The 25,565-nt window shown below is 40.9% G+C and overlaps 1 protein-coding gene across 1 annotated transcript in view; it reads left to right on the forward strand.

The window, feature by feature from the left end:
- The window catches only part of SPATA17 (spermatogenesis associated 17), a 210,180-nt gene that overhangs the window by 12,332 nt on the left and 172,283 nt on the right, over window positions 1-25,565 (forward strand). The window contains exon 3 of the mRNA XM_089685004.1: window positions 2,005-2,086. Coding sequence (XP_089541130.1) covers window positions 2,005-2,086 — 82 coding nt within the window. The remainder of the gene's footprint in view (window positions 1-2,004; window positions 2,087-25,565) is intronic.

Genomic DNA, 25,565 nt, shown 5'->3' on the forward strand with positions numbered 1-25,565 from the left:
CAATATGCTTTACTTATTTAGATGATACCCTTTGAAAATATCATTCATATGCATATACTCACCAGCCACTTTATTAGGTACTGTACACCTGTTCAGTTGCTTGGTAACACAAATTGCTAATCAGCCAATCGCGTGTCAGCAACTCAATGCATAGACGTGGCGAAGACGACTTGCTGAAGTTCAAACCAAGCATCAGAATGGGGAAGAAAGGGAATTTAAGTGACTTTGAACGTGGCAAGGTTGTTGGTGCCAGACGGGCTGGTCTGAGTATTTCAAAAACTGCTGATCTACTGGGGTTTTCACGCACAACCATCTCTAGGGTTTACAGAGAGTGGTCCGAAAAAGAGAAAATATCCAGTGAGCGGCAGTTGTGTGGACGAAAACGCCTTGTTGATGTCCAAGGTCAAAGAAGAATGGGTAGACTGGTTGCTGCGACATTCAGATGGTTGGGTCAGAATTTGGCGTAAACAACATGAAAGCATGGATCCATCCTGCCTGGTATCAACGGTTCAGGCTGGTCGTAGTGGTGTAATGGTGTGGGGGAGATTTCCTTGGCACTAGCAAGGTGTACCTTATAAAGTGGCCGGTGAATGTTGTTTTGCTCATATGTATGATTTTGATTAATATCTATAGGTTAAACAACAGCAGTTTTAGATCATTTAATTTTTAAGTTTTGTCATCTTGTTTCATACCCCTGATAAAGGTAGATTGGTGAGCCCCTAAAACGCATTGGCTGTATTTTCTGACCCCTTAATGTAGGTAAAGAAAAAGCTCAGTCGAAGGTGACTAACTACTGCTAGATATGCTTTCTGGAGGAATGAGAAACTTTACAAATACTCAACAGGTTCTTTTATCTTTTGAGGGCTCTTTCAGTGCCACAATCACTTTTCAGAGGGCGGTATAACAGCAGCTGCCTGACATTCGGAAGGTAATCCTGCCAGCTGCCAGATCCTTTCCTGAAAGTTTGGACTTTTTTGTTTTGTTTTCTAATCCCAAAGGTGATTTTGTAATAAAATACTGCACCAAAACCACAGGCTCACGGTTGTGGTTGGTTCCCATAGATTTTTAATAAGCACGTTTGACAGATGGTGCTGCTTGCTAACTCTGCTAGGTGAGTTAAAATTGCTGCAGCTTACCAAGAGGCTTCAGCTAGCCTGGAAGTCTACAGCTTGTGGCTCCTTGCATACATACTATATACCAGGACATTTTGGTTCAAGTTCTGGTGGACTTACCCAAAGTATTGTCCATTCTACATACCTGTTGTGAATATTCTCCCTGTTATTTCTCGTGTCTATATCACGCATATTGTCTGAACATGTTCTTAGTTGACCATTCTGTTGGGCATTACTGAAGTTGTTAACAAGCTCTACTTTCTAGTTTGTTAAACTTAATAAAAACTTTATTGAAAAAAAAATTGCTGCAGCTGTGATAGATTAGTGATAGAATTTAGGGGAAGGGGGATTAAAACTGTGGCACAACTGCGTGTTTTTACAGTCCCCTGGCCATTTTCCTGACATCTCTGTGTGTGTGTGAATTCCTGCACAATTTCTGTAACCATTAAAAGAAGCTTTCACCCTCCGTTTTGGATTTTTATTTTTCTATGTTATGAAGAATGCATAAGGAGCCGGAACACACAAAATGCCAGTGTGGACTGTCAATAACTGACAGTTAATGTAGGGAGATCTCATCATTGGAGTATCTTAGGAGCCAGGGGGTGACAGCCCACCAGGCTCCTCTTGAAGATGAACAATAATATCATTGACCCCAAAAGGTATGGCGCGTTTTCTGTGTACAATCAGAATCCAGCTGTTGTTTTCTACTGCAAGTTAAACAGTGAATGCTAACAGGATTGACCAATATTTTTCATTGGAAAAAGAGAAAATGCTGTAAAACTCAAGTATCAATTTGATAATTACGACTTAGCTATCCATTGGATATGGACTGTGTGCATATACCATATTTATAACACGTGTTCCATCATATTGTATACCTTCTTCATTCTAGGTACTTAAACCGAATGGGAACTGTGATCCAGAAATGGTGGCGTGGTTATCTGGCAAGAAAGTATTTCAGAAAAAAAGTGAAGGTAACACAGAACTTGAGATTCTGGCAATTCATTCAGATTGGAGGCAATTAACTGGCTATTGTTTATTCTTAGCAAACAAAAAAACAAAAAACAGCCTTATGTATTGCTGATTGTAGGGGACTTTGCAAACTTGTACAATGAATCCATGCATGTGGGGAAGATCAAGAGGAGGAAAGCTACACCTTAAATAACGTTTAAACCTAAGTGTATAAAAAATTAAAAACAGAAAAGTCAGCACAAGGGACATAACTTACAGTCAGTAGGATGTGTCCCTTGTGCTGATTCCTCTTCTGTTAGTCGAAACCCTCTGTCCTTGCCATAACCCTCCTCAAACTACCATAATCTTCTAGTTGTATTACAACTAAGGAGCTGTCACAGGTTGTCATCAGGAGAGTCCAACTATGCCCGCCCTTTCCACCCACCCCTGCCATTCCTAGAAGCTGTACTACAACTTCTACGAATGAAACAGAATCTAAGAATGGAGGAGTGGCAGATGATTGATAGCTCCACCCCCTCTGTTCACAGATTACCTTTCATTCATGGAAGATGTGGTACTGATTCTATGAATAGAGCAGCTGGGTGGAAAGAGCAAGCATAGTCGGGCTCTCTTGCAGACAACCTGTGGCAGCCCCTTAGTTGTATTAACTCCCACCGCACCAGGAATATTACGAGGGTGGTGGTGGGCGGAGGACATGGACAAAGGAGGACTTTTACTAACAGAAGAGGCATCAGCAGGTACATTATGGCCCCTGTGCTGATTTTTCTGTTTTTTATTTTAGCTACAATTAGGCTTTATTAAGTTACTTTTTTAGCACAGTAATTATGTGAAAGATAAATTGAAAATGTATCTATATCTTTTTTTCAGTCTTTGAAAAAATGGTTAAATCCTTTTTTTTTTCTGGGGCTATTTCTGTTCAGTCCTTGTCCTGAAGCTACACTGAAACGTGTTCTCACAGAAAATTTCCCTTTACCTGGTTCTGGTAACAACAGTAACATTTTGAATTCGCCATTCCCAGAATAAATAGAGAGGGGGATTCTCCCCCAAAGGGATACACACAGCTATAAATAAAACCCAGGCCATTCTGTCTATACCCTAAAAAAAAAAGTAATGAAGGCTTTAGATACACTCAAATCTGGTACAACAAAAACAAGTATATAACATGAGATTAAAACAAATTGAGTGAACTTTCTAAAGCTGGTCATAACACCATACAATCAGGTTGTACAATCCATTACATTTGTTTCAAAATAAGAAGAGTACATAGCTGATAGTAGATCTGAAGGAGATTGTACAATCAAATTGTAAAGTGTGTGGAAAGCTTTGTACAAAGAACAGATCTTTAGATCTGGTGTAATAAAGTAGATTATACTTAACTCTAAATCTTCAAAAATGAAAAATGAAGTGAAACTTCAGTAGGCTGACAAATAATTTTGTGCCCCCATAGAGTGATGCACAGAGTGATGCCTAGAGATGCCTGGTGCAAGTAGTTTGATTATATATTAAAGTGATATTTTAGGGCTGATTTTTTTTTTGTGTAAAAAAAAAAAAAGTCATAAATACCTGCTGTGTGCAACAATACTACACAGAGATGTCCCTGTTGGTACTGTCCTCTCTTCCCTCCTCTGTGTGCCTCATTAGTAAGCCAGGCACTAAGGAGGCATCTGTGATTGTGTGCTCCTGAGCCAGGCTGTGTGCATTCATAGACACATACAACTCAAGTAGGCCACGCCCCCTCAAAGGAGTTTGACTGATAGCAGCTGGACCCTATTGCTAACGCTGCCCTCAGTGTCACCCGTGAGACCTGGAAGTGAAGGGAGCAGTGCTGCAGCCAAGATATCGATGGAACAATGACAGGAGTCAGGTAAGTGTGGGTAGGACAAGTAGTGGGTTTTTTTTTACCTTAATGCAGAGAATGCTTGAAAAAAAACATAAATAACCTTTTGCCTTTAGAACCACTTTAAAGTGGTTATAAACCCTTACATATACCCAGAGAGTTGACTTGCTTCAGGTGATACACAGAGGTTAAACAAGTCATCCTACATAAGTTGTACCTGTTTATCTGAAGTCTTCTTCTCTCTACATCTGTTCAAAGTGCAGAATTTACACAGGATCTCTCAGCTCTGAAAAGCAGGGGGAGGGGAGCTGAAGTTACACACTGCAGAGCTCATTGAGGAGAGCTCTGAGTGCTAATTGGAGAGAAGAGACACACACCCCCTCCACACAGCTCACATGAACAGAGTTGAGGCTGTCAATCAGCTGGAAGTCCCTCCCATGTCACCATTTTTCTCTTGTTATTTATATTTTTCTCTTGGTGTCAGGAAAATGTGTTAGCAGTGATTCATGCTGATAGCAGAGGAATAAACAGCAGATGACACTTAGTGCTCTGGGTTGATACAAGTACAAACTATAGAGGGATATGCTTTGTTCATATTTCATGTCTAAGGTTTACAATCACAAAGGTAAAACCCAAACTTCAGGTCTTCTCTTGGTCATAACTTTTAGAGCTCATTCACTGTACGCAGCACCTGTGTCTCCCGGGCATCGGAATATACCTATTTTTTATGCTATACAAGCAAAAGTGCCTGTGTGCATGAGCCCTTAACAAGGCAGTGGTGATGTGCAAAGCACAGTAATTAATTTAGCCAATCAGTTTCCACCTTTCAAATTAGGGCAGTGAACTGTTAATTTTAATGGGTTGCAGTGAGTTACAACAGTTTGCTGTCTCCCTGTAAGTATCCAAACATAAGAAAAAAAAAAACAGATTGTCGTTTAAACTTGCTGACATAATGGATTTGCCAGACGGGCTTTGAAAACATGTTTCAGTCTTTGCCTCTTTCTAGTGTAGAGATAAATTTGTAGGTCACTTTAAACATTTTCCTCCGCTAATAGCCAGAGAGGTATCGGTTGCCAGCAAACAAGGTAAAGCATATGCACAAAATGCCTGTGATTACTTGCTAATAAATCACCCTAATGATCATATCCAAAATGGAGAAATAAAACTAGCACTGATGCAGAAAATAAAAGCTCATCATAAGCGGCGCCCATATGTGCACAGGAATTGTGGTTTGTCAACATCGCTCTGATCTATCGGCCTTGATTTTGTCGAGTTAGGAATACTGGGATAGAAGTGGCACCCCCGAACGCTGTCCTCTAGTCTGAGGTCATAGCAGACTACATTAATCTTGTCTGTCCTGGGACCCCCTCTGGTTCCTCACTCTCTGCTCACCTTTCTAGGTGACCTTAGCTGATGTTTTGGTTTCAGATATCACCATGGTGCAATTTCCTTTCAACTTACACCAGCAAATATACACCACATTTTCCACCTTGTCACTGCCACTTGTAAAGGTGTAAAATAGAAGTCCCGTTTTGGAGTTTCTTTGACCAAAAAGGTGTCTACAAGTGGACAGGTTGGTCACTTATGAGTCTACTGGTTGTGTTGATTACCATACAGCAGGACCTTCTGCAACTTTTACCCTCAGCAACTGTGAAGAGGATTTGTTATATATTCTATGTAACATCTAAGGGTGAATGGACTGGTGTTGGTGATAATCAAAATGCCTATTTTGCCAATAGTGAAATTCCACAGCATCAGAACTTGAGAAATTTGAAGAAATTTCTTTTGAATTATTTTATTATTTTTGTTCAGGATTTATATAGTGGCAACTGTTTGTGCAGTGCTGTACTATAATGGGAAACAGAACAGTTGCATACAATACAGTGCAATACAGGAGTGTTAGAAGGCCTCTGCTCACGAGACCTTACAATCTAAAAGTGAAGCAATTAGTTAATAGTGTTGTGGGGATGAATTGATGAAGTAAGTAAGGTTCAGTTGTTCAGTAAAAACAAGATAGGCTTCGTTGAAGAGATGAGTTTTCAGGGATTGACAGACTAGGACAGTGTTTCTCAACCATTTTTTAGGCAGGGCACCTTCTAAAATCATGGACAGCCCTGAGGCACCCTTTAAATTTATGGACAGCCTTGCGGCACCCCATTCTAAAATGTAAAAAAGTACTACAAGTTTTGGCCAATTTTTAGACATTTTGTCAAGGCACCCCTGAAGAAACCTCAAGGCACCCCAGGGTGCCTGGGCACCCTGGTTGAAAAAGGCTGGGCTAGGAGATAACTGGACAGATTGGGTTAGAGAGTCCCAGATGGTGGGAGAGGATCTGGAGAAGTCCTGGAGCTGAGCATTGGAGGAAGTGACAAGGAGGCTAGAGGGCAGGTGGTCTTGGGAGGAGTAGAGAGGACGGTTTGGGTGATAGTTTGACTTGAGGTTGGTGATATAGCTAGGGGCAGAGTTGTGAATGACTTTGTATGTTAGAATTTTTATTTGTATTCATTGGGAAAGCAGAAGCAATTGAAAGGATTAGCAGAGAGGGGTCAGGGACAACAATTGGTTAGGTAGGTAGATGAGTCTGGCAGCTGCAAGGAGGAACAGCCAGAGAATGTTTTTTTCTTTTTTTGTGGGGTTTGTTTGGGGTAGTTTCACAGCACTGCCGTAAGGGTCAATGAATGGAACCACAAAGCTAAACAGGGGACTAGAGTGCAGTGAAAGAGTAAGCAATTTCACTACAGGAGAGGAACCTGTACAAGCGTTCCAGATCGAAAGTAATGTTGTAGTTCAGCGTTAAAAGTATAACTGAAGGCAAAACGTTTTTTCAAGTTTTGGATGGAGTGGAGAGGGATTAGAACACCTGTCCATTTTTTTGCTGTCTGTGCCCCTGTTATGGATATTCACCCTCTCTGTTTGTACTGTTTACCATTATCATTGAAAGTGAGAGTAAAAGAAAATTCCAAATTTTGGGTTGTCCCCAGCTAAGTAATAGAAGGGAATTCTTCCAATGGAGAAACTAGTTCTGGAGACCTGGTGGTCCAGGGATGTATACATCTGACAGGAGTTATAGCCCTCCCTTGCCTTATCCAAGATGAAAAAACATGTGCTTATAGTTTTACATTAAAGTGGAACCAGGTTCGTAAAACAAACATTTGCTAGGAGAGGTTTTTTTTAAACTTAAGGGACATGAAAGCCTCCTTGGCCAAAAAAACTTTTTCCTGTTTATTCTAAAAATTTTTGATTTTGTGTGTGAACATTGCATGTCGCATGCTCAGTGTTCACTCTCGGAGTGGAACCAGGTGTTGAGGATGGTGTAACTTCTGTGCAAATGCTCGGAAGTTACATCATCAGTGGCCACCCAAAGGCCAAAGAGGGCAAAGCAGGACCTGAGAAAGAAGATATATAGAAGATGGAAGCAGTTCAGGATAGAGAGAACAGCTGCAAGCCCTGGTGGAGGTACATGTGCTAGATTGTGTAATATTACATTTGGTATTTTTGAAAGTTATAAAAAATAGTAATAAAAAGATAATATTTAGGTAAAGGTATATTTAAAGCCAAAACTGTTTTTCATGTTTGGTAGCGCAGGAACTAATTTAAAATACCTATAGTGTTTTTATTGCCACCATTAACCATTTGTGGAGATTCCCCTTCACTTCCTGTCCTGTAGACACAGGAGCAACAGTCACCAGAGTGACACTAATGCAGGCCATAGATGGGGAGAAAACCGGCCGATTTTTCTTTAAAAAAACGAAAAATCGGTCGTTCAAGCGGCCGACGTTACCAGGAACAGTAATAAAAATCGGCCAATTTGCATCCTGTCTACAGCCGGCAAAAAGTGTCCCTGCAGAGAGCTCCGCTATTTCTTTGACAGTTCTTTGACATTTATAGCAGCTGCAACATTGTATCTATTTGTATCCATATCGGATACAGATGTTTTTATTTGGAAACAGATACAATGTTGCAGCCGCTATAAATGTCAAGGAACTGTCAATGAAATAGCGGAGCTCTCTGCAGGGACACTTTTTGCCGGACTGGAATTCTTCTTCATCCTCTTCTTCATCCTCTTCTTCTTCTTCTTCATCCTCTTCTTCTTCATCTTCCTCTTCTGCTTCCTCTTCTTCATCCTCTTCTTCTTCATCCTCCTCTTCTTCCTCTTCTTCATCCTCTTCTTCTTCATCCTCTTCTTCTTCATCCTCTTCTTCTTCATCCTCCTCTTCTTCCTCTTCTTCTTTCTCTTCTTCTTCTTCTTCTTCCTCTTCTTCTTCATCTTCTTCTTCTTCTTTCTTCTTTTTGTCTTCCTCTTGCAGGTCACTGCTCATGCACAGACTTTTTATTGGTAAAAAGATTGGCCGATTTGCCCATAATTGCCGCGAAAATCGGCCGATCGGCAAAATCGGCCACTCTTTTTCCAACTTTACTGATAAAAAAAATCGGACAATTTTCGACCCATCTATGGCCTGAATTAGTTTGTTAAAAACGTAACAAAGATTCTAAACCTTCCCTATCCTCACTGTTTTAAAACAGGATTTTTATGTCCATGTTTTCTATCGGGTTGATTTACTAAAACTGGAGAGTACATATGTTGCAGCTATGCATGGTAGCCAATTAGCTTCTAATTTCAGCTTGTTCATTTAGGCTTTGACAAAAAAACTGGAAGCTGATTGGTTTCTGTTCAGAGCTGCACCAGATTTTTGCACCCTCCAGTTTTAGTTATTTAACCCCCTAGTGTCTGTTGAAAGATATCACCTTTTATCTGGTGTGGTGACAATAATTTTGGGCTTTGTTTTACTTTTAATAATGGGGAATCTCCCCAGTGGGGACAGAGACCGCAATAAAAACCTGACAGTGGTTCTAAATCTTCTCACTATTCTCTTCTCACTTTTCTATCCAAAAAAAAAGTTTGAACCTTAGATCTACTTCAACTGTAAACTCAACTTCAGACGAGGTTTTATAAATGGATCAAACTGAAAACAGAAAAAATTAAAAAAAAATAAGTAAACTAACCACTAAGAAGCTGTAAAAAACAGGCCTTGCGTTCCAAACCGTAACACATATAGACATATTTTTTGGCGTTAAGCTGAGCACATTGAAGTTTATATCTACACAGTTTTTTAGAAGACTGAAGGTAGCATTTAGACTTTCACAAAAAAAAAGTCAATTGAAGCCAAACCAGAAACATGCTATTAAAATGTAGTGCAGAGCGGGCTATAGAGTGAAATGTCCAGTCTGGAATGTCACGGAAGTGGCTGGGCATTAATCAAATGTGTGTGTGTAAACAGATAAGTCTCTAGTCTGATTTTAAAGATTTCTGGAAAGGGACATCTCTGAATAGATGAATACTCAACACTTGCCGCAAGGAAGCAATACAACATTAATCACATTATAATCGGTAGACTGGTAAAAATTTATTCCACAGAGCTGTATCCCGGACCAAACTACCTTGCCTTTAAATGTTTCCGCTTTACATACAGGTCTGTATCCCTGATGACTTTATTTCTTTTAAGGCTTCACACAAGATGTGCCACTTCCTCTCTTTCCTTAATTTCATCTTTACGCATCCACATTTAGGCATATCTTTATAATTCCCTCTGGTAAACAAGGCTTATCACCCCTCCCTGCCTTTATAAGCCCCTATGATCTGTCCCATAAATTATTTCCTCGTTATCCAGAAAATGCAGCCAGCCCAGCCCTCAATCACTCTGCAGATGGGGACATAGATCACAAGGCTGAATTGGTTTAGATAGTCATTCGTTTCCTGGAAGTCCTGATACAGTATGTATATGATAGTGTTCCATTCACTTATACATGTTGGTAGAATTAGACACCAAGATGAATTAAACAATGCAGCACTAGTCAAAGGAAACATCTACTAATAAAAGAAAGTAAGGAGAACCTGGGAAGAATCCTGGGGTGGCACTGGGTGAAATTTAAAGGAGTGTTCTTTTTGTCTCATATTTAAAATCTGATATGGTAAAAATAGGTCAATGAAGTAGCATTGGAAATGGTATTTATTTCACAGTAAAGAAGACGTTTCACTACATTTTTTTTGCTCCTTTTTCCCATTTTTTTTCCATTTTTCCAGCTTGTGATAGCATGGTTAATATCCCCCCCCCCCTTCCACCTGCTGCTTTAACACCACACATCTAGCAGGGAGACAAATATTTAATTATGATTGACAGCACTTGTCTTGGGAACAGGTGCTTCCCCGAGACAACCTCTGTCCCTAGGTATGCAGGGGGAAAAAGGCATGTCAGTTTGCCTGTTCTAACCCCTCTGTTTTCTTGTATTGGTTACTAGGATGCAGGGGGCTCTTCCTGCACAGCCTCTGTGGCTGCTAGGAAGCAGACACCCACCTGTACCATAGCAGTCATTGACGCAGTTCCATCTGCATCCTAGCAACCAGAGACACTAGACAGCAGGGGCTGAGTGTATCCCAGCAGCCAAGGACACTAGGTGGTAGGAGTCACTTGCATCATAGCAACCAAGGATGCTAGGCAGCAAGGGCCACCTGGGTACTAGCAACCAAGGATTTTAGGAGGCAGGAGTCACCTATGTCCTAGCAACCAAAGATGCCAAGGTCAGGGGCCACCTGTGTTCTAGCAACCAGGAAGAGTAAACAGCAGAAACTGTCTGCGTCCTAGCAATAAACAAAAATACAGAGGTATGAACTGAGTGGGAGCCCTCTAGCCGACACCCCACCACCACTACCTTCCCCAGGTGTGCTCAATGAACAGGGGGTGGTGGCAATTGAGCTCTGCTTGAGCTTGTCCACAAATCCTGTCACGGGAGGATCAGAGAATCTGGAAAGCAAGGAATAAACAAAGGATTTTCTTCATATTCTAATACTATTTCATTGGATACGCTAACACAGGTATTCAGTCATATGTGGACCTGTATGTAATTTTTGGATTATGAGAGTTCTTCATTAAGCTCCTAAAGGCTATAGAAATGTTTCTTGTCTGTAATTTATATAAATAAGGAATTTAATCAGTGATTGCTGGACTTAAAATGTATTGAAAGTCCATAAAAATGTACAAAAGTTTAAAAAGTGTATTATATTCCGAAATGCAGCAATTTTAGGCAAAGTGCTTAACGCCCTTCCTCAGGCTTGAACATGTTTTTAAATGCAGCAATCCCTGATTTAATTCTTTCTATATATGACCAGTAGGATGGTCTGATTGCTTTGGACACAATCTACACCCGTTGTGCTGTTCACTGCACTTGTTTCGTATATATATATATATATATATATATATATATATATATATAAATATATATATATATATATATATATATATCCTGCCCCAGTCTCCCTTTAAAAGAAATGTTAAGTGTTTTTGAACATAATTTCTAAAAAATATTTTTTCCCTTTTTCTTTAAGTCATCTCAATGTTGCATATTCATTTTTCCTTTTTAAATGTTCTTAGTTTGCTTAGTGAGTCATTGAGCTGTTATTACATCAATAGCTCATTGCGTTTATACATCCATAATTGGACGCCTCAGTCCGAAGTCTCAATCAGACAAATTGTGCCTCAAAGCAAGCAGCTCTGGTGTGCTGTCTTTTTGGTTAGTGTATAGGGGGTTGATTTACTAAAACTGCATGGGGCAAAATCTGGTATGGCTCTGCATAGGAACCAATCAGCTTACGTTTTTTTTTGTCAAAGCCTGATTGAACAAGCTGAATTTAGAAGCTGATTGGCTACCATGAACAGCTGCATCAGATTTTGCACTCTCCACTTTTAGTAAATCAACCCCATGGTGTTCTGAGAATACTTTGTCATGTATCACTCTTCGATCACACCAAATCCAACTTCACTTGAAATCGCACAATTTCAAAGTCGGATGTCAGTGCACTTCAGGTGCAATTTCGAAGACATCTGTGTGACTTCATGCACGGATGTCTATGCAAGTTGCACCTGAATTTGCAAAAAGTAGTGCACAAAGTACTTGAAAATTGGTGCGACTCCAACAGAATCACATGACAAGTCACACCGGTGTGACAAGGGACTTAAGGATAGTGTAGGTGTGTGTGTTTGTGTCTAAAAAAGAACAGATATAGAAACACTGTTTAAAATCTCATACAGTTACAAAAAGAAAAAAGAAAGAAACAAAGAAAACACACAACAAGAAGACACACAAGAAGATAAATGTTCAGACATATAACTACAACAATGACCTGCGCTAGGACTAAACCAATACGTCACCAAATGTGTCATCAAAATTATAAAAAATGTGAAGAAAACAAATAATGTAAAAAAAAAAACAATGTGTGAAATCCCAACTAAATATTATATCATCAACACTTCTGTATAATAGAGCTGCTGCTGAGATAGGGTTTATCTCCATTTTATATAAACCAAGATGAAACAACTCAAAGCACTGCCTTATACAATACTAAATATCCAATGTCTGTACAAACACAAATCAAATAAAGAGTTCAAATAATTGTGCAGTCTATAGTGAAGTTGTGCAATCTTCTTCCAAAACAACGAGTGTCAAAATCACTGTGTGGTGCTCCACTCCTTTGTCCCCACACTCACCGACAGTTGTGGACTCTTACATGTATTGTAAAGAGTCAAATACGCCTGTGTTATAAATCTCTTGTGATCGCTGGGACTTGTATTCCCCTCAGTCAGTCACTCTGCATTTTCAGGGGTCAAAAGGCTGGTATACTCTCACATGAATGAAGGGATGGCAAAAGGGGCCCTCATAGCATAATTAGGGCATAAATAATTTTATTAATATTACAGTTAAAATTATTTGCACTTACATGAAAAGTATTAGTAAAAGCGCCGAAACTGCTGGACCACACTGGCATTCATTCCACCGGCCAGATATAACATCACGTCTACCTCTAACGCATTTCGCCCCTCCCACACGGCATCTTCAGAGGAAAGGTTTTTCAAAAGGTTGAGCACCCCTGCTTTAACGGTTTCGGATTAGTTATAGGGGTTAGGCTGAGGTGAGTTTACTGGTTAGGTCTAGGAGTTAGACCAGTGTTTCTCAACCTTTTTTGGCGTTAACCACAACAGATATCAGCAGGTATAAGTGGATGCATTTTTTATGTAAGATTCTGCCAGCAGGAGCCTGTGCCCTTGAGAATGAGACGTAAATCAGAGTTCAGGGGTCAGTAGTAAAGCACAGTTCAGGGATCATTAGTAAGTAAATCAGACTTCAGGAGTCAGTAGTAAAGCAAAGTTCAGGGAGCAGTAGAAACTAACACAGAGTTCAGGGATCCATAGTACGTAACAAAGAGTCCAGAGGTCAATAGTAAGTAACGCAGAGTTCAGTAGAATCTAACGCAGAGTTCAGAGGTGAGTAGTAAGTAAAGCAGAGTTCAGAGGTGAGTAGTAAGTAAAGCACAGTTCAGAGGTGAGTACTAAGTAAAGCAGAGTTCAGAGGTGAGTAGTAAGTAAAGCAGAGTTCATGGATCAATAGTAAGTAAAGCAGAGTTCATGGATCAATAGTAAGTAAAGCAGAGTTCATGGATCAATAGTAAGTAAAGCAGAGATCATGGATCAATAGTAAGTAAAGCAACTCTGCTCAATAGAAAGTAAAGCAGAGCTCAATGGTCACTAGTATGTAAAGCAGAGTTCAGAGGTGAGTACTAAGTAAAGCAGAGTTCAATAGTAAGTAAAGCAGAGCTCAATGGTCACTAGTATGTAAAGCAGAGTTCAGAGGTGAGTAGTAAGTAAAGCAGAGTTCATAGATCAATAGTAAGTAAAGCAGAGTTCATAGATCAATAGTAAGTAAAGCAGAGTTCTTGGATCAATAGTAAGTAAAGCACAGTACATGGATCAATAGTAAGTAAAGCAGAGTTCATGGATCAATAGTAACTAAAGCAGAGTTCAGTGGTAACTAGTGTGTAAAGCAGAGTTCATGGATCAGTAGTAAGTAAAGCAGAGTTCAGAGGTGAGTACTAAGTAAAGCAGAGTTCAGAGGTGAGTACTAAGTAAAGCAGAGTTCAGAGGTGAGTACTAAGTAAAGCAGAGTTCAGAGGTGAGTAGTAAGTAAAGCAGAGTTCATGGATCAGTAGTAAGTAAAGCAGAGTTCAGAGGTGAGTAGTATGTAAAGCAGAGTTCATGGATCAATAGTAAGTAAAGCAGAGTTCATGGATCAATAGTAAGTAAAGCAACTCTGCTCAATAGAAAGTAAAGCAGAGCTCAATGGTCACTAGTATGTAAAGCAGAGTTCACAGGTGAGTAGTAAGTAAAGCAGAGTTCTTGGATCAATAGTAAGTAAAGCAGAGTTCTTGGATCAATAGTAAGTAAAGCACAGTACATGGATCAATAGTAAGTAAAGCAGAGTTCATGGATCAACAGTAACTAAAGCAGAGTTCAGTGGTCACTAGTGTGTAAAGCAGAGTTCATGGATCAGTAGTAAGTAAAGCAGAGTTCTTGGATCAATAGTAAGTAAAGCAGAGTTCATGGATCAATAGTAAGTAAAGCAGAGTTCATGGATCAATAGTAAGTAAAGCAGAGTTCAGTGGTCACTAGTATGTAAAGCAGAGTTTAGAGGTGAATAGTAAGTAAAGCAGAGTTCAGAGGTGAGTAGTAAGTAAAGCAGAGTTTAGGGATCAATAGTAAGTAAAGCAGAGTTCAGTGGTCACTAGTATGTAAAGCAGAGTTCAGAGGTGAATAGTAAGTAAAGCAGAGTTTAGAAGTGAGTAGTGAGTAAAGCAGAGTTCAGAGGTGAGTAGTAAGTAAAGCAGAGTTTAGGGATCAATAGTAAGTAACACAGAAATACTGGTATATAAAAGCGATTATACAACATACTTAACTAATATAACAACTGTCAACAATTAGCAAACTAGCAAATCTAACAGACATTGCCTTCTACCTGTACAAGCTCAGAGGCGCTCATATGCATCCCTTATCCAGCCTTCTCCCTGCTTTTTGCCCCCACACATCTACATGTGGCCTTGGCACTGACTGAGAGAGGTAGAGGAGTGGTAGCCAAGAATACTGCGTGGATGCCCAACATGTCCTTGGCAACCAATGATATCATTGGTGGGTAGAACATGGGCAGTCAGCCCCGCACAGTGTCAGTGCTTGGAATGCTGTTTTAGTATATAAAATAGATACAGTGAAATACTTACATGTGGCTCTGTCTAGAAAAGAACTTGATCCACCTGGCTGCTGTAGTTAGGGATATTTTTAAAGTGGTTCTAAAGTCAAAACTCTTTTATCTTAATGCATTTCCTGCATTAAGGTAAGAATCTCTGCACTACCTGTCCTACTCACCCCAATCCATAAACACTTACCTGACTTCTGTCCCCGTTCCAGCGTTGTCTCTGGCTCCAGCACTACTCTCGTCACTTCCTGTCTCACATAGGCTCCTGCTACTGTCAGTCAAACTCCTGTCAAAAGGGAACAGGGGTGTGGCTTACTGGTGCTGTGTGTGTCTATGGACGCACTCAGCCCGTCTTGGGAGCAAGTGTGCATGTGTGCCGCCTCAGCACTCTGCTTGCTAAAGAGATGCCTGGAGGAGGGAGCAGTGGACAGCGCTGGAGGGGGGCTTCCAGATGAGAAGGTAAGGGACATTTCTTTGCAATATAACTACAGTATAACCTTTTTTTATTTTAGCTAAAAATCCTTCCATCCTTTAGTATCTCTTTAAGTCTTTTGCCACAGTACCCCTGTTACAGTGTTAAAGTTAAATAGAAGTAGGTTGTAAGTAACTTTAAAGCCCTTTTCACAAGGCAGGTCCAATGAGGTCCGCCTGTCAGGTTTTCTGGTGGACCTGGTGGAATGAGGAAGAGAGGTGGCTATGTTCCTACATACAGTGGGATCATGGAAAAGAAACGTAGCCATCCTCTAACATGAATTCAGATCGCTGCAGAAAAAAAAGGAATTTGGAGAATTGGACGAGGCTGAGAGCAAACGTGGTTCAAAAGTCTAAATGTTTCTTAGCTATATGCATGATTTTCATTAAGGTGAAAATCACCCCACTACCTGTCCTAACCCTCCATCACTAAACACTTACCTGTCTCCATGTCACGACTCCAGCACTCTCTGACTCCAGCACCACTCCCCTCACTACCTGCTTTCACAGGAGAAACAGAGGGCAGCAAAGCCATAGGCTCCCATTGCCATCAGTCAAACTTCTTTGAGGAGAGAATGGGGAGTGGCTTGCCGGCTTCGGACCCAACAGCTCCTTAGCACCTGGCTTGCCACAAGAGGCACCCAGAGGAGGGAGGAGCCAACGGTGCCACCTAGGACTGCCAGAAGAGAAGGAAAGCAACCATTCTGAGCAATATTGCACATATAAGTATGACTTCTTTTGTATTTAACCACTTATCCTCCAGAGGATTTACCCCCCTTCCTGACCAGGCCATTTTTTGCGTTACGGCGCTGCGTTACTTTTACTGACAATTGTGCAGTCATGCAACACAGCACCCAGATGAAATTTACGTCCTTTTTTTTACCACGAATTGAGCTTTCTTTCGGTGGTATTTGATCTCCTGTGCGTTATTTATTTTTTGCGCTATAAGCAAAAAACGACCAACAATTTTGAGAAAAAAACTATATTTTGGACTTTTTGCTATTAAACATGTCTAGTAAAAAAAAATTTTAAAAATACAATTTCATCATAAATTTAGGCCAAAATGTATTCTGCTCCATGTCTTTGCTTAAAAAAATCCCAGTATGTATAAATTAATTGGCTTATGTGAAAGTTATAGCATTTACAAATGGCGGTATAGATACTGGGATTTTATTTTTTCCCTACTAGTAATGGCAGCGATCAGCGAATTTTAGCAGGACTGCGGCGGGCACTCTGAAACTGGAGGGGAACTAACTTGGTGTCACTGACATTCCCAGTGACACAAATATAGTGAGCAGTGCTAAAAAACAGCACTGACACTGTACTAATGACAGTGGGCAGGAAGGGGTTAATGTGAGGGGCGATCAAAGGGTTAACTGTGTGTAGGGCGTATTTTACTAGGGGGCAGGGGGGGGTGCTTCACTGTAAGCACACTGCTCAGGATGGCTGTGCTGAGCACAGCCATCCCGAGCAGTGTGCCCTAGCTGACAAGGAGGAAGACTGTAAACAAAACAGTCTTCCTCCCCGTCGGTGATTGTCGGTAATCACCGACGCTGGGAGGCAATCACCGGCCGGGACATCCGCGGCTGCGAATGGCGGCGCGAGTAGGTTGCGTGCGTGGCTCGCATGCGCCCCCTACCCGGAAATGCAAATTCACGTATATAAACTGCAGCTGCTGCCCAATACCCCCCTCCTTACTGTGACAGCAGTATGGGGAGAAGCTCCCCGTACAAGCTGTCACTTTTTGAATACAGCTCGACTGTGAATGAATAAACTACAAGTCCTTAGCAGCTGTCGGCACTGTTGAGTGCTGTGGTAGTTAATTGATTCTTCCTGTCAGTATATCTGTTTTCCCGTACATCCCGTATGGGCAAGCAGATTAACTGACAGATTTGCAGGAGACCTGCATGGCATCAGCGATGGTTTACAGGCTCCTGCAACTAAAAACAATAAATGCACATTTTTTTTACCTGCAAAAAAATGTGCATTTATAATTTTTGGTCAAAAGATGAACTTATCCTTTAAGAAAGAAATGTGCCTTTAGTATCACTGTAAGTATACATGCTTGAATAGAATGATCTTTTTTAAAACTAGAGTTTAGTTGTAGTGTAATTTGCCACTGCCAACTTTTTTGCTCCGATCCAGTATACATTGATATTTCTCTCAGTATTTCAAGCATGTACATTATCACACAGAAATCATTCCAAAGAAAAGTAGAAAGCAAAATACTGTTTTATTTTCCAAGTAAATGAACAAAAAAATCACAATCAGTGAGGCCATTAAAGCTTGGATCACATCCCTGCGACATGCATTCTGCATGTAAGACAGCCTGTTCATTTCAGTGGGCTACAAGAAAAGAAGTCTCTGACTGTCATTGTCAGGGGTCATGCTTGGAAACCAGAAGCTATAGCAGTAGAGAGGCTCTCACCATCCAGCAGGATGAGTACACAAGCAGAGTCTAAGCACTAAACGTTGTTCATCAGGGCTCCTGATGGTAGAGATGGGTTTTGCTATCTATTAGTCGTGGTCCTCAGATTTGCCCCACCAGGAGGTGGGCAAGCAGGGGTTCAGTAGCAGATATATATCAGGTAGGGATCAAGTAGAAACATGGTCAGTAAACAAGCCAAAGGTTGGTAACAAGTAGTTGTTGGTTCGCATCAAGAGGAAGCATAGTCAAGGAACAAGCCAAAGGTTGATAATGAGAGGTAGTGGAGATAAGGACAGCTGCAGGTATACAAAAGAGCAAGATATCAGCTGGAGAGAACACAATCATCTGCCAAACAGGAAGTACAGAGAAATGGCTTAAAGGAGAAGTATAGCCAAAGCTCTTATGGCTATACTTCTCCTATGGATCAGAGAAATGCTGTTCGTTCTGCACTCCTGTGACCCATTTTCAGCCAACAGCGGGATAAATCCTACTGTTTACTGACATCACAGAGTCAGTCCAGGCTCAGAAAAGATCCTGACTATATGACTGGGATCCACCCAAAAGCCTGGACTGGCAATCTGCTGAGAGCATGAGCCAGCCTCTCCCGCCACCTCCATAGCCTGGTTCCCCGGCGACCGCTGGATGGGCAGAGCAGAGAGCTGCAGACTGACAGTCATGGCTCTCTGCTCAGAGTGGAGGGGGAAACTGAGCGATCAGCTATGATTGATCTCTCAGTTCTCTGTGCAGAGCCGGTGAGGGACAGATGCAGGACCTGATAAATGCTGCATCCACCTAAGTGAGTATAATATAATGTGTGTGTGTTTTTTTTTTTCACTTAACCATACTTCACTTTTAAATCAGGAAGTTCATGGGAGGAGCAAAGAAGTGAAGGTTCACCAGAAACAAGAGACAAGGCAAGATTGTTCTAAGAGATCAGACAGGGAGCTGTCTAGCATCTCAGGAGACACAGCAAGAAGAACCACAGCCAGATACCACAGAGGTCACAGGTTCAGACCTGGACCCTAACACTGAACCTTTTTTTAAAATCACACTTCACTGAACATGGTGCTGCGATATCATATCGAGATTTGCTGACTATAAAGAGCAGTGTGTTTCACTTTTATGTCGGGAACACATGCCATTTTGTTGCGCATTCCTGACACGCAGTAATGTGAACCTAGCTTACTCGGCTAATATGAACTATAAGAATACAAAGTAGGAAACCTAGTTTTTAACTTCAATAACTCCACGCAATACATGTCATTAAGAGTCCATTCACACAATTTTGGGTCCAAAGCCACATGGCAAGTCGCACCCCGTGTTTTACAATGAGTACCATTCAAATCTGCACGACTTCAGGTTGCAGCGACTTGAAAGTAGTTCCTGCACTACTTCAGTACAACTTTTGATGCAACTATAGTCCATTGAATGAAGAGTCAGATCAAAGTCGCACCATAAGTCACATGAAAGTCATGCTCCAAAGTCACACTGGAAATCACACGTCTTTGGAGACGTGCTAATGTGAATGGAGTCTAAGTTGAATTTCATCAAGAAATGTAGCTAAACAGGACCATTAAAAAGCCACTTAGAAAAGGCAGCCTAAAAAAAATTGTTACAGGATTCTGCAGCTGTCTCTTAATATGAAAGTTCAATGATAACGTAGAACTGGAGTCTAATTTTTATTTCTGTCTGTGTTCACACTAGGGAGATTTTCCCAATATTTCCTGTCCTAGTGATCATTGTCACCTGTACTAGAATTTAGGGGGTATCTTATAACAGGGATGCAGACGGCAATAAAAACTTAACAAAAATTTGAAACCTTCCCTATCCTCACTATACTAAAAAAAAAGTATTTTTATTTCCATGTTTTCTTTGGGGTTGATTTACTAAAACTGGAGAGTGCAAAATCTAGTGCAGCAGTAAATGGTAGCCAATCAGCTTCTAATTTCGGCTTGTTCAGTTAAGCTTTGGCAAAAAAAAAAACTTGATGCTGACGCTTGATTGGTGTCTAACTTGACGCTGATTGGTGTCTATGCAGAGCTGCACAAGATTTGCACTCTGCAGGTTTGGTAAATCAACCCCTTTGTGTCCAGATGACCTCCATCGTTGCAGAGGTAGAAATCCTCCATTACCCCAGGTGCACACCTAAGCATTTTTCTGCCGCATTTTGCAGAAACGCAGTACAGTCCATTTAACATAATATCCTATGGAACAGGTTCACATCTCTGCATTTTCACCCAGTGCATTTTTTGGAAAGAGTGAGTCAGAGACTTTTTTGAATGGAAAACGTTGCGTTTTTGGTTCTATTCACTTCAATGGGAACACTGCAGAAATGCATGTATTGCGTTTTTGCCCCGTTCTTGATATGATTTTGATGCGTTTTGTGTTTAAAATCTGTCTGGCAACAAGAAAATTGTAAAAAATGAAAAAAAAATGCAAAACGCATCAAAAATGTGGAAAAACCGCAAGTGCAAAATTGCAACGCAAAATGCAGTGCAGAAACACCTCAAACGCAACCTGCATAGGTGTGAACCTAGACTAAATGAAGCATAGGCAGCAACAAAATACAAGCAAAGATTGTCATTCACACTGCAAAAAAGTTTTGACTAGAGTCCCATATATATTTATTTTTTTTATCGTGTTATGCTGGGTATACATTAGTCGAATTTCAGAGGAAAATTCGTATAAAAATTCTTCCCAAAATTTGTTTGAAAATTCTCATTACATTCTAATGTTGTTCAAAAGTAGTTCAAGATTTTATTTGCTTTTAGCAATAGATTTTGAAAATAATTGACTCTACTCAACAAAAACACATACACTGTTAGAAATTCGTACAATCAAGAAAGATTTTCCATCCTGCACCTTTAAAATTTCTCATCACTGTGGCCAAAAAGGAAGTCAATTTGAGCCCACTAATGGATTAGAAAAATGAACGAATGCTCTTACAATGTTCTTACAACAAAAAAATGTCGAATGTAATTCTACTAGTGTATACTTGGCTTTAGATTAAGTAGGGAATCGTTAAAACTGAACTGCAGCTTTACCTGTAGTCTTGCAGAGATGTACAAAATAAAAGCTTAGTTTTATTTCAATGCACATTGTGAGTTTCTTACAGGGTGCATTAGAAGCTGCAGCAAGTCAGATAGAGCCTACTTCATTTCCTGACTGGAGGCTCACCATCACATGTGGGCAATATCTAGGGCAGGCTAAACGCAAATCCCGTCTGCCCACTCTTCCAGACTGTCACCCACCCATCAAGGCATTTTGTAATATTTGCATAACTCCTCCCAAATGCCAGACCACTGCTTGCATCAGGGTTGAGGGTTCTTGAGAGAAATACTGAGGATGGATGCTGTGATGTTTCCAGGAAGCTATGTACTGCACCCTCCCACCAGTGATGATCTGCCTGCATTGCATAGAGAAGCACAGATAGCCAGTGATGACATCAGTGGATCTAAAATGAGACATAACGAAATTGAAATTGAGTTTTTTTTTCTCAAAATTTCATTAGCATGTTGATGACAGGATGAAGGAAACCAGGGAATGAAAAATAAAAGCAGATTAAACTTTAGCTTTAACCTCTTCACGCCGGCCGAATGCAAATGTGCGGCCTTCTGGTGTCTGGGCCTAGACGCTGAGCGGTCACACATTTGGGCTCTATTAAAAAAGAACATATGTGCTGAGAGCACACGCCTTCCGCGCTCCCTGCACACATGTCTGGTACTCACGGAAAGGTCCCCATCTCCTCTTTCGATCAGGACCTTTCCCGATCATGTGACCGCCGTGACTGCATGTCGCGGCGGTCACATGACCCTAAACCCCGTCCCGCCTCCTGGCTTCTGAAACCCTTAAAGGGCTGGGAGGCGCTGGCGCAAAGGGGTTAAGAACCAAGTTATGATTTTTACTCATTTATTGTTAGTTTATATATATATATATTTGTGTGTGTAATTTTGTTTGTTTGCGTGTTTTTTTTTGTTTACGTTTTTTTTGCTTTTTATTTCCCATTGGAAGATTTGCATTCATCTCTTGTTCCCGTGACTCCATCCAAAATTGTGGATTTCTCATCAGTTTCTATCACTGCAAAAAAATAAAATGGGTGAATCTCTTCAGGGGGGTAAACAGACAGTAATAACAAATCTGAGAGGTGTTTGAACCCTTTCCTACTCTATCCAAAACTTCAAAAATGTTTTGGCTTCACGTACACTTGTGGTAACAAAAATTTACAGGCTAGAACAGACCTTTATTGCAATTGAAAATGTAATATATTGCTACTTACCAGTGCTTTTAAATGGTGACTACATTAGTTTTCCTTTTGCAGGGTTTTTGGTTTTTTTTTTACTTTTTTACACCTGATGATCTTACCAATAACACTCTTCTTGTCCTAGCATGACAGCGCTCACTCTCTGTACTGTATCTTTGAAGAAGCGATCTGTGGCCCCCCCCCGGACAGGAATTAGTTAGGACTACAACACACTTCCTCCTCTCACCTTCTTAACATAGGAGGAGGTGTTCTGTGGTACACGGGAGCAGAGGCGGACTGACAACTCATGGGGCCCCCAGGCAATAGGGGATCATGGGGCCCCTGTGTCCCCGCCCACACTCAAAAAAGCCTATGAAAAAGGTACCAGGGGCATCTCATGGGGCCCCCTACTGACCCCGGGCCCTCAAGCAGTGCCCGAGTTTCCAAATGGTCAGTCCGCCCCTGCACGGGAGTAACCTGGGAGGGGCTGATAACACTGCTACGAGAGAAGACTGCAGAGTACACAGAACACAAGACAGCATTGGGTTTCTAGCAAGATCAACAGGTGCTCTTAGCACTTATAGAATAGATATAACAAAACACTTTCAATAGTATATATACAGTTGTGACCAAAATTATTCAACCCCCACTGAAATTGAGTGTTTTGGCCAGTTTGACATTGCTTTTGATCATTCAGTCATCTTGCTTACATTTACATTAAAGAGGCACTTGTAGGTCAGACAAATATAACATAACAGTTATAATGAAATAACCACAAATGTCTTTTCTGTGCTCACAGCATTATCAGTTTTATTCAACCCCCAAGTGACATTCAATCTTAGTACTTAGTACAGCATCCTTTTACAGTTATAACAGCTTTTAAACGTGAAGCATAGCTTGACACAAGTGTCTTGCAGCGATCTACGGGTATCTTCGCCCATTCTTCATGGGCAAAGGCCTCCAGTTCAGTCACATTCTTAGGCTTGCGCACTGCAACTGCTTTCTTTAAGTCCCACCAGAGGTTCTCAATCGGATTTAAGTCTGGTGACTGCGATGGCCACTCCAAAATGTTCCAGCCTTTCCTCTGCAACCATGCTCTAGTGGACTTGGAGGTATGCTTGGGATCATTGTCCTGTTGAAAGGTCCAACGTCTCCCAAGCCTCAGGTGTGTGACGGACTGCATCACGTTTCCATCCAATATCTCCTGGTACTGAAGAGAATTCATGGTACCTTGCACACGCTGAAGCTTCCCTGTACCTGCAGAAGCAAAACAGCCCCAAAGCATGATTGACCCTCCACCATGCTTCACAGTAGGCAAGGTGTTCTTTTCATCATAGGCCTTGTTCTTCCTCCTCCAAACATAGCGTTGATCCATGGGCCCAAACAGTTCTAATTTTGTTTCATCAGTCCACAGAACACTATCCCACAACTTTTGTGGTTTGTCCACATGGCTTTTGGCATACTGCAGTCGACTCTTCTTATTCTTTGGAGACAGCAAGGGGGTACGCCTGGGAGTTCTGGCACGGAGGCCTTCATTACGCAGTGTGCGTCTTATTGTCTGGGCTGAAACTTCTGTACCCACATCTGACAAATCTTTTCTCAGTTCCTCAGCAGTCACACGGGGACTTCTCTCCACTCTACGCTTCAGGTAGCGCACAGCAGTCGAAGTCAGCATCTTCTTTCTGCCACGACCAGGTAGCGTTTCAACAGTGCCCTTTGCCTTGAATTTGCGAATGATGCTTCCTAAGGTGTCTCTTGGTATGTTTAACATCTTTGCAATCTTCTTATAGCCATTGCCCTTCCTGTGAAGAGAAATCACCTCTTCTCTTGTCTTCCTGGACCATTCTCTTGCCTTCACCATGTTTGTAACCACACCAGTAAATGTCTAGAAGGAGCTGAGTATCACAGTCATTTTAAAGCTGCCTAATTGGTGCTTATTATGCTTGATTGCTGCTCGGTGACATCCACAGGTGTTTTCAATACCTGATGGAAAGCACCTGTATGAACCTCTGTTCTTCAGAGTGGTAGTCTTTAAGGGGTTGAATAATTGTGGCAATGAAGAAACCACATAAGAACCATTTACTACTGTATTACATAAACAATTGATGTCATTTTAGTTGCATTTGGGTAGTTACAACGTCCTTGTAGGATTTGATTCTGAATACAATTCCAAATGTACACTATAGTCCCTAAACCCCTTTACAGCATTGGGGGTTGAATAATTTTGGTCACAACTGTAACTGATGAAAAGGACCGAAAAAAAGAAGTTGATTGTTAAGAGTTTACATACACTTTAAAGGGTAACTCCACTTTCCTGGGAAAAAATTGCAAATAAAATATATATACATATATATATCTCACAAGTAATATTGTAATTGAATGTTATTGAAAATGACCTTTTCTTTTCAATCTGCAGCACTGTAGATTTCTGTAAAATGCAATGCAATATGGCAACCTGGAAGCATTCTTTACACAGAAGCCTGACCACCCCCCCACCCCCACCAGCATTTTCTGCTTGTGTAATTGGCTTACTGATTTTCCCCTGAGTCTGCACTAAGATACATGTCGAATTTTGGGAATCTACTGCAACAATAAAAAAAATCCTTTTTGATGAGATTCTCCCGAAGGGAGAATCAAGGAATGCAGACCCTGCCACTTTCCTCATTAGGTGCAGGTGCAGCAACTGATTGATAATTATGAAATTGCTCCCATACAGATTTAAACCAGCCATACATCGAATTCCGAAAGAATTTTCTTTCAAAAACTTTTCTAACAATTTTCATTCGAATTTCGCCCATTAAGGGCCACAGCAACAGCCGATTTTCGAGCAGCCATCAAATTTGAGTGATCGAGTATGTTGGAAATTTTTTGAAAAACAAACAAACTTGTACCCAATGATGGGAGAATCGTACAAGCAATGTAAATGAAAAAGAAATGAGCAAGAGCTGTGACCTGGAAAGAAAAGAAAATTCTTGACCATGAAAATTCTTTTCCTTGGCAACATGAGGTGAAATTAAAGGCTTGGTCAAATTTCGAAATCAATGGTGGTACCAGTGGATTACAAAATGCACAAAATGTGTGATTTTCTAAAGAAAACTCATTCAGCAGTCAACCCATGTATGGCCTGCATTACTCTTCTCATGGAAACAGACAAACATCTATCTCTTCAGAATAACAAAGGACAGGAGTCTGCAAAAAGGTTTGCTAAAATCCTTGCAATGTACATCGATCACTCAGAGGGGAATGTTTTTTTCTCCAAAAAAAGTGGAGTTACTCTTTAAAACTTTATATCTTTCTATTCTTCACCATCTACAAATTGCAACAGTAACTTTGACTTTAAAAACTGTGCTTTAATTAAACGCCAGGAACGACTCTGTCGCACCCATAATGGATAAAGAGAGAGCTGAGAAACGTGGCAGCATCATTGTCTTC

Source organism: Staurois parvus, unplaced genomic scaffold (genome assembly GCF_062004578.1).
Source record: "Staurois parvus isolate SC_StPar_1 unplaced genomic scaffold, SC_StPar_1.0 ptg000362l, whole genome shotgun sequence".
NCBI lineage: Eukaryota > Metazoa > Chordata > Amphibia > Anura > Ranidae > Staurois > Staurois parvus.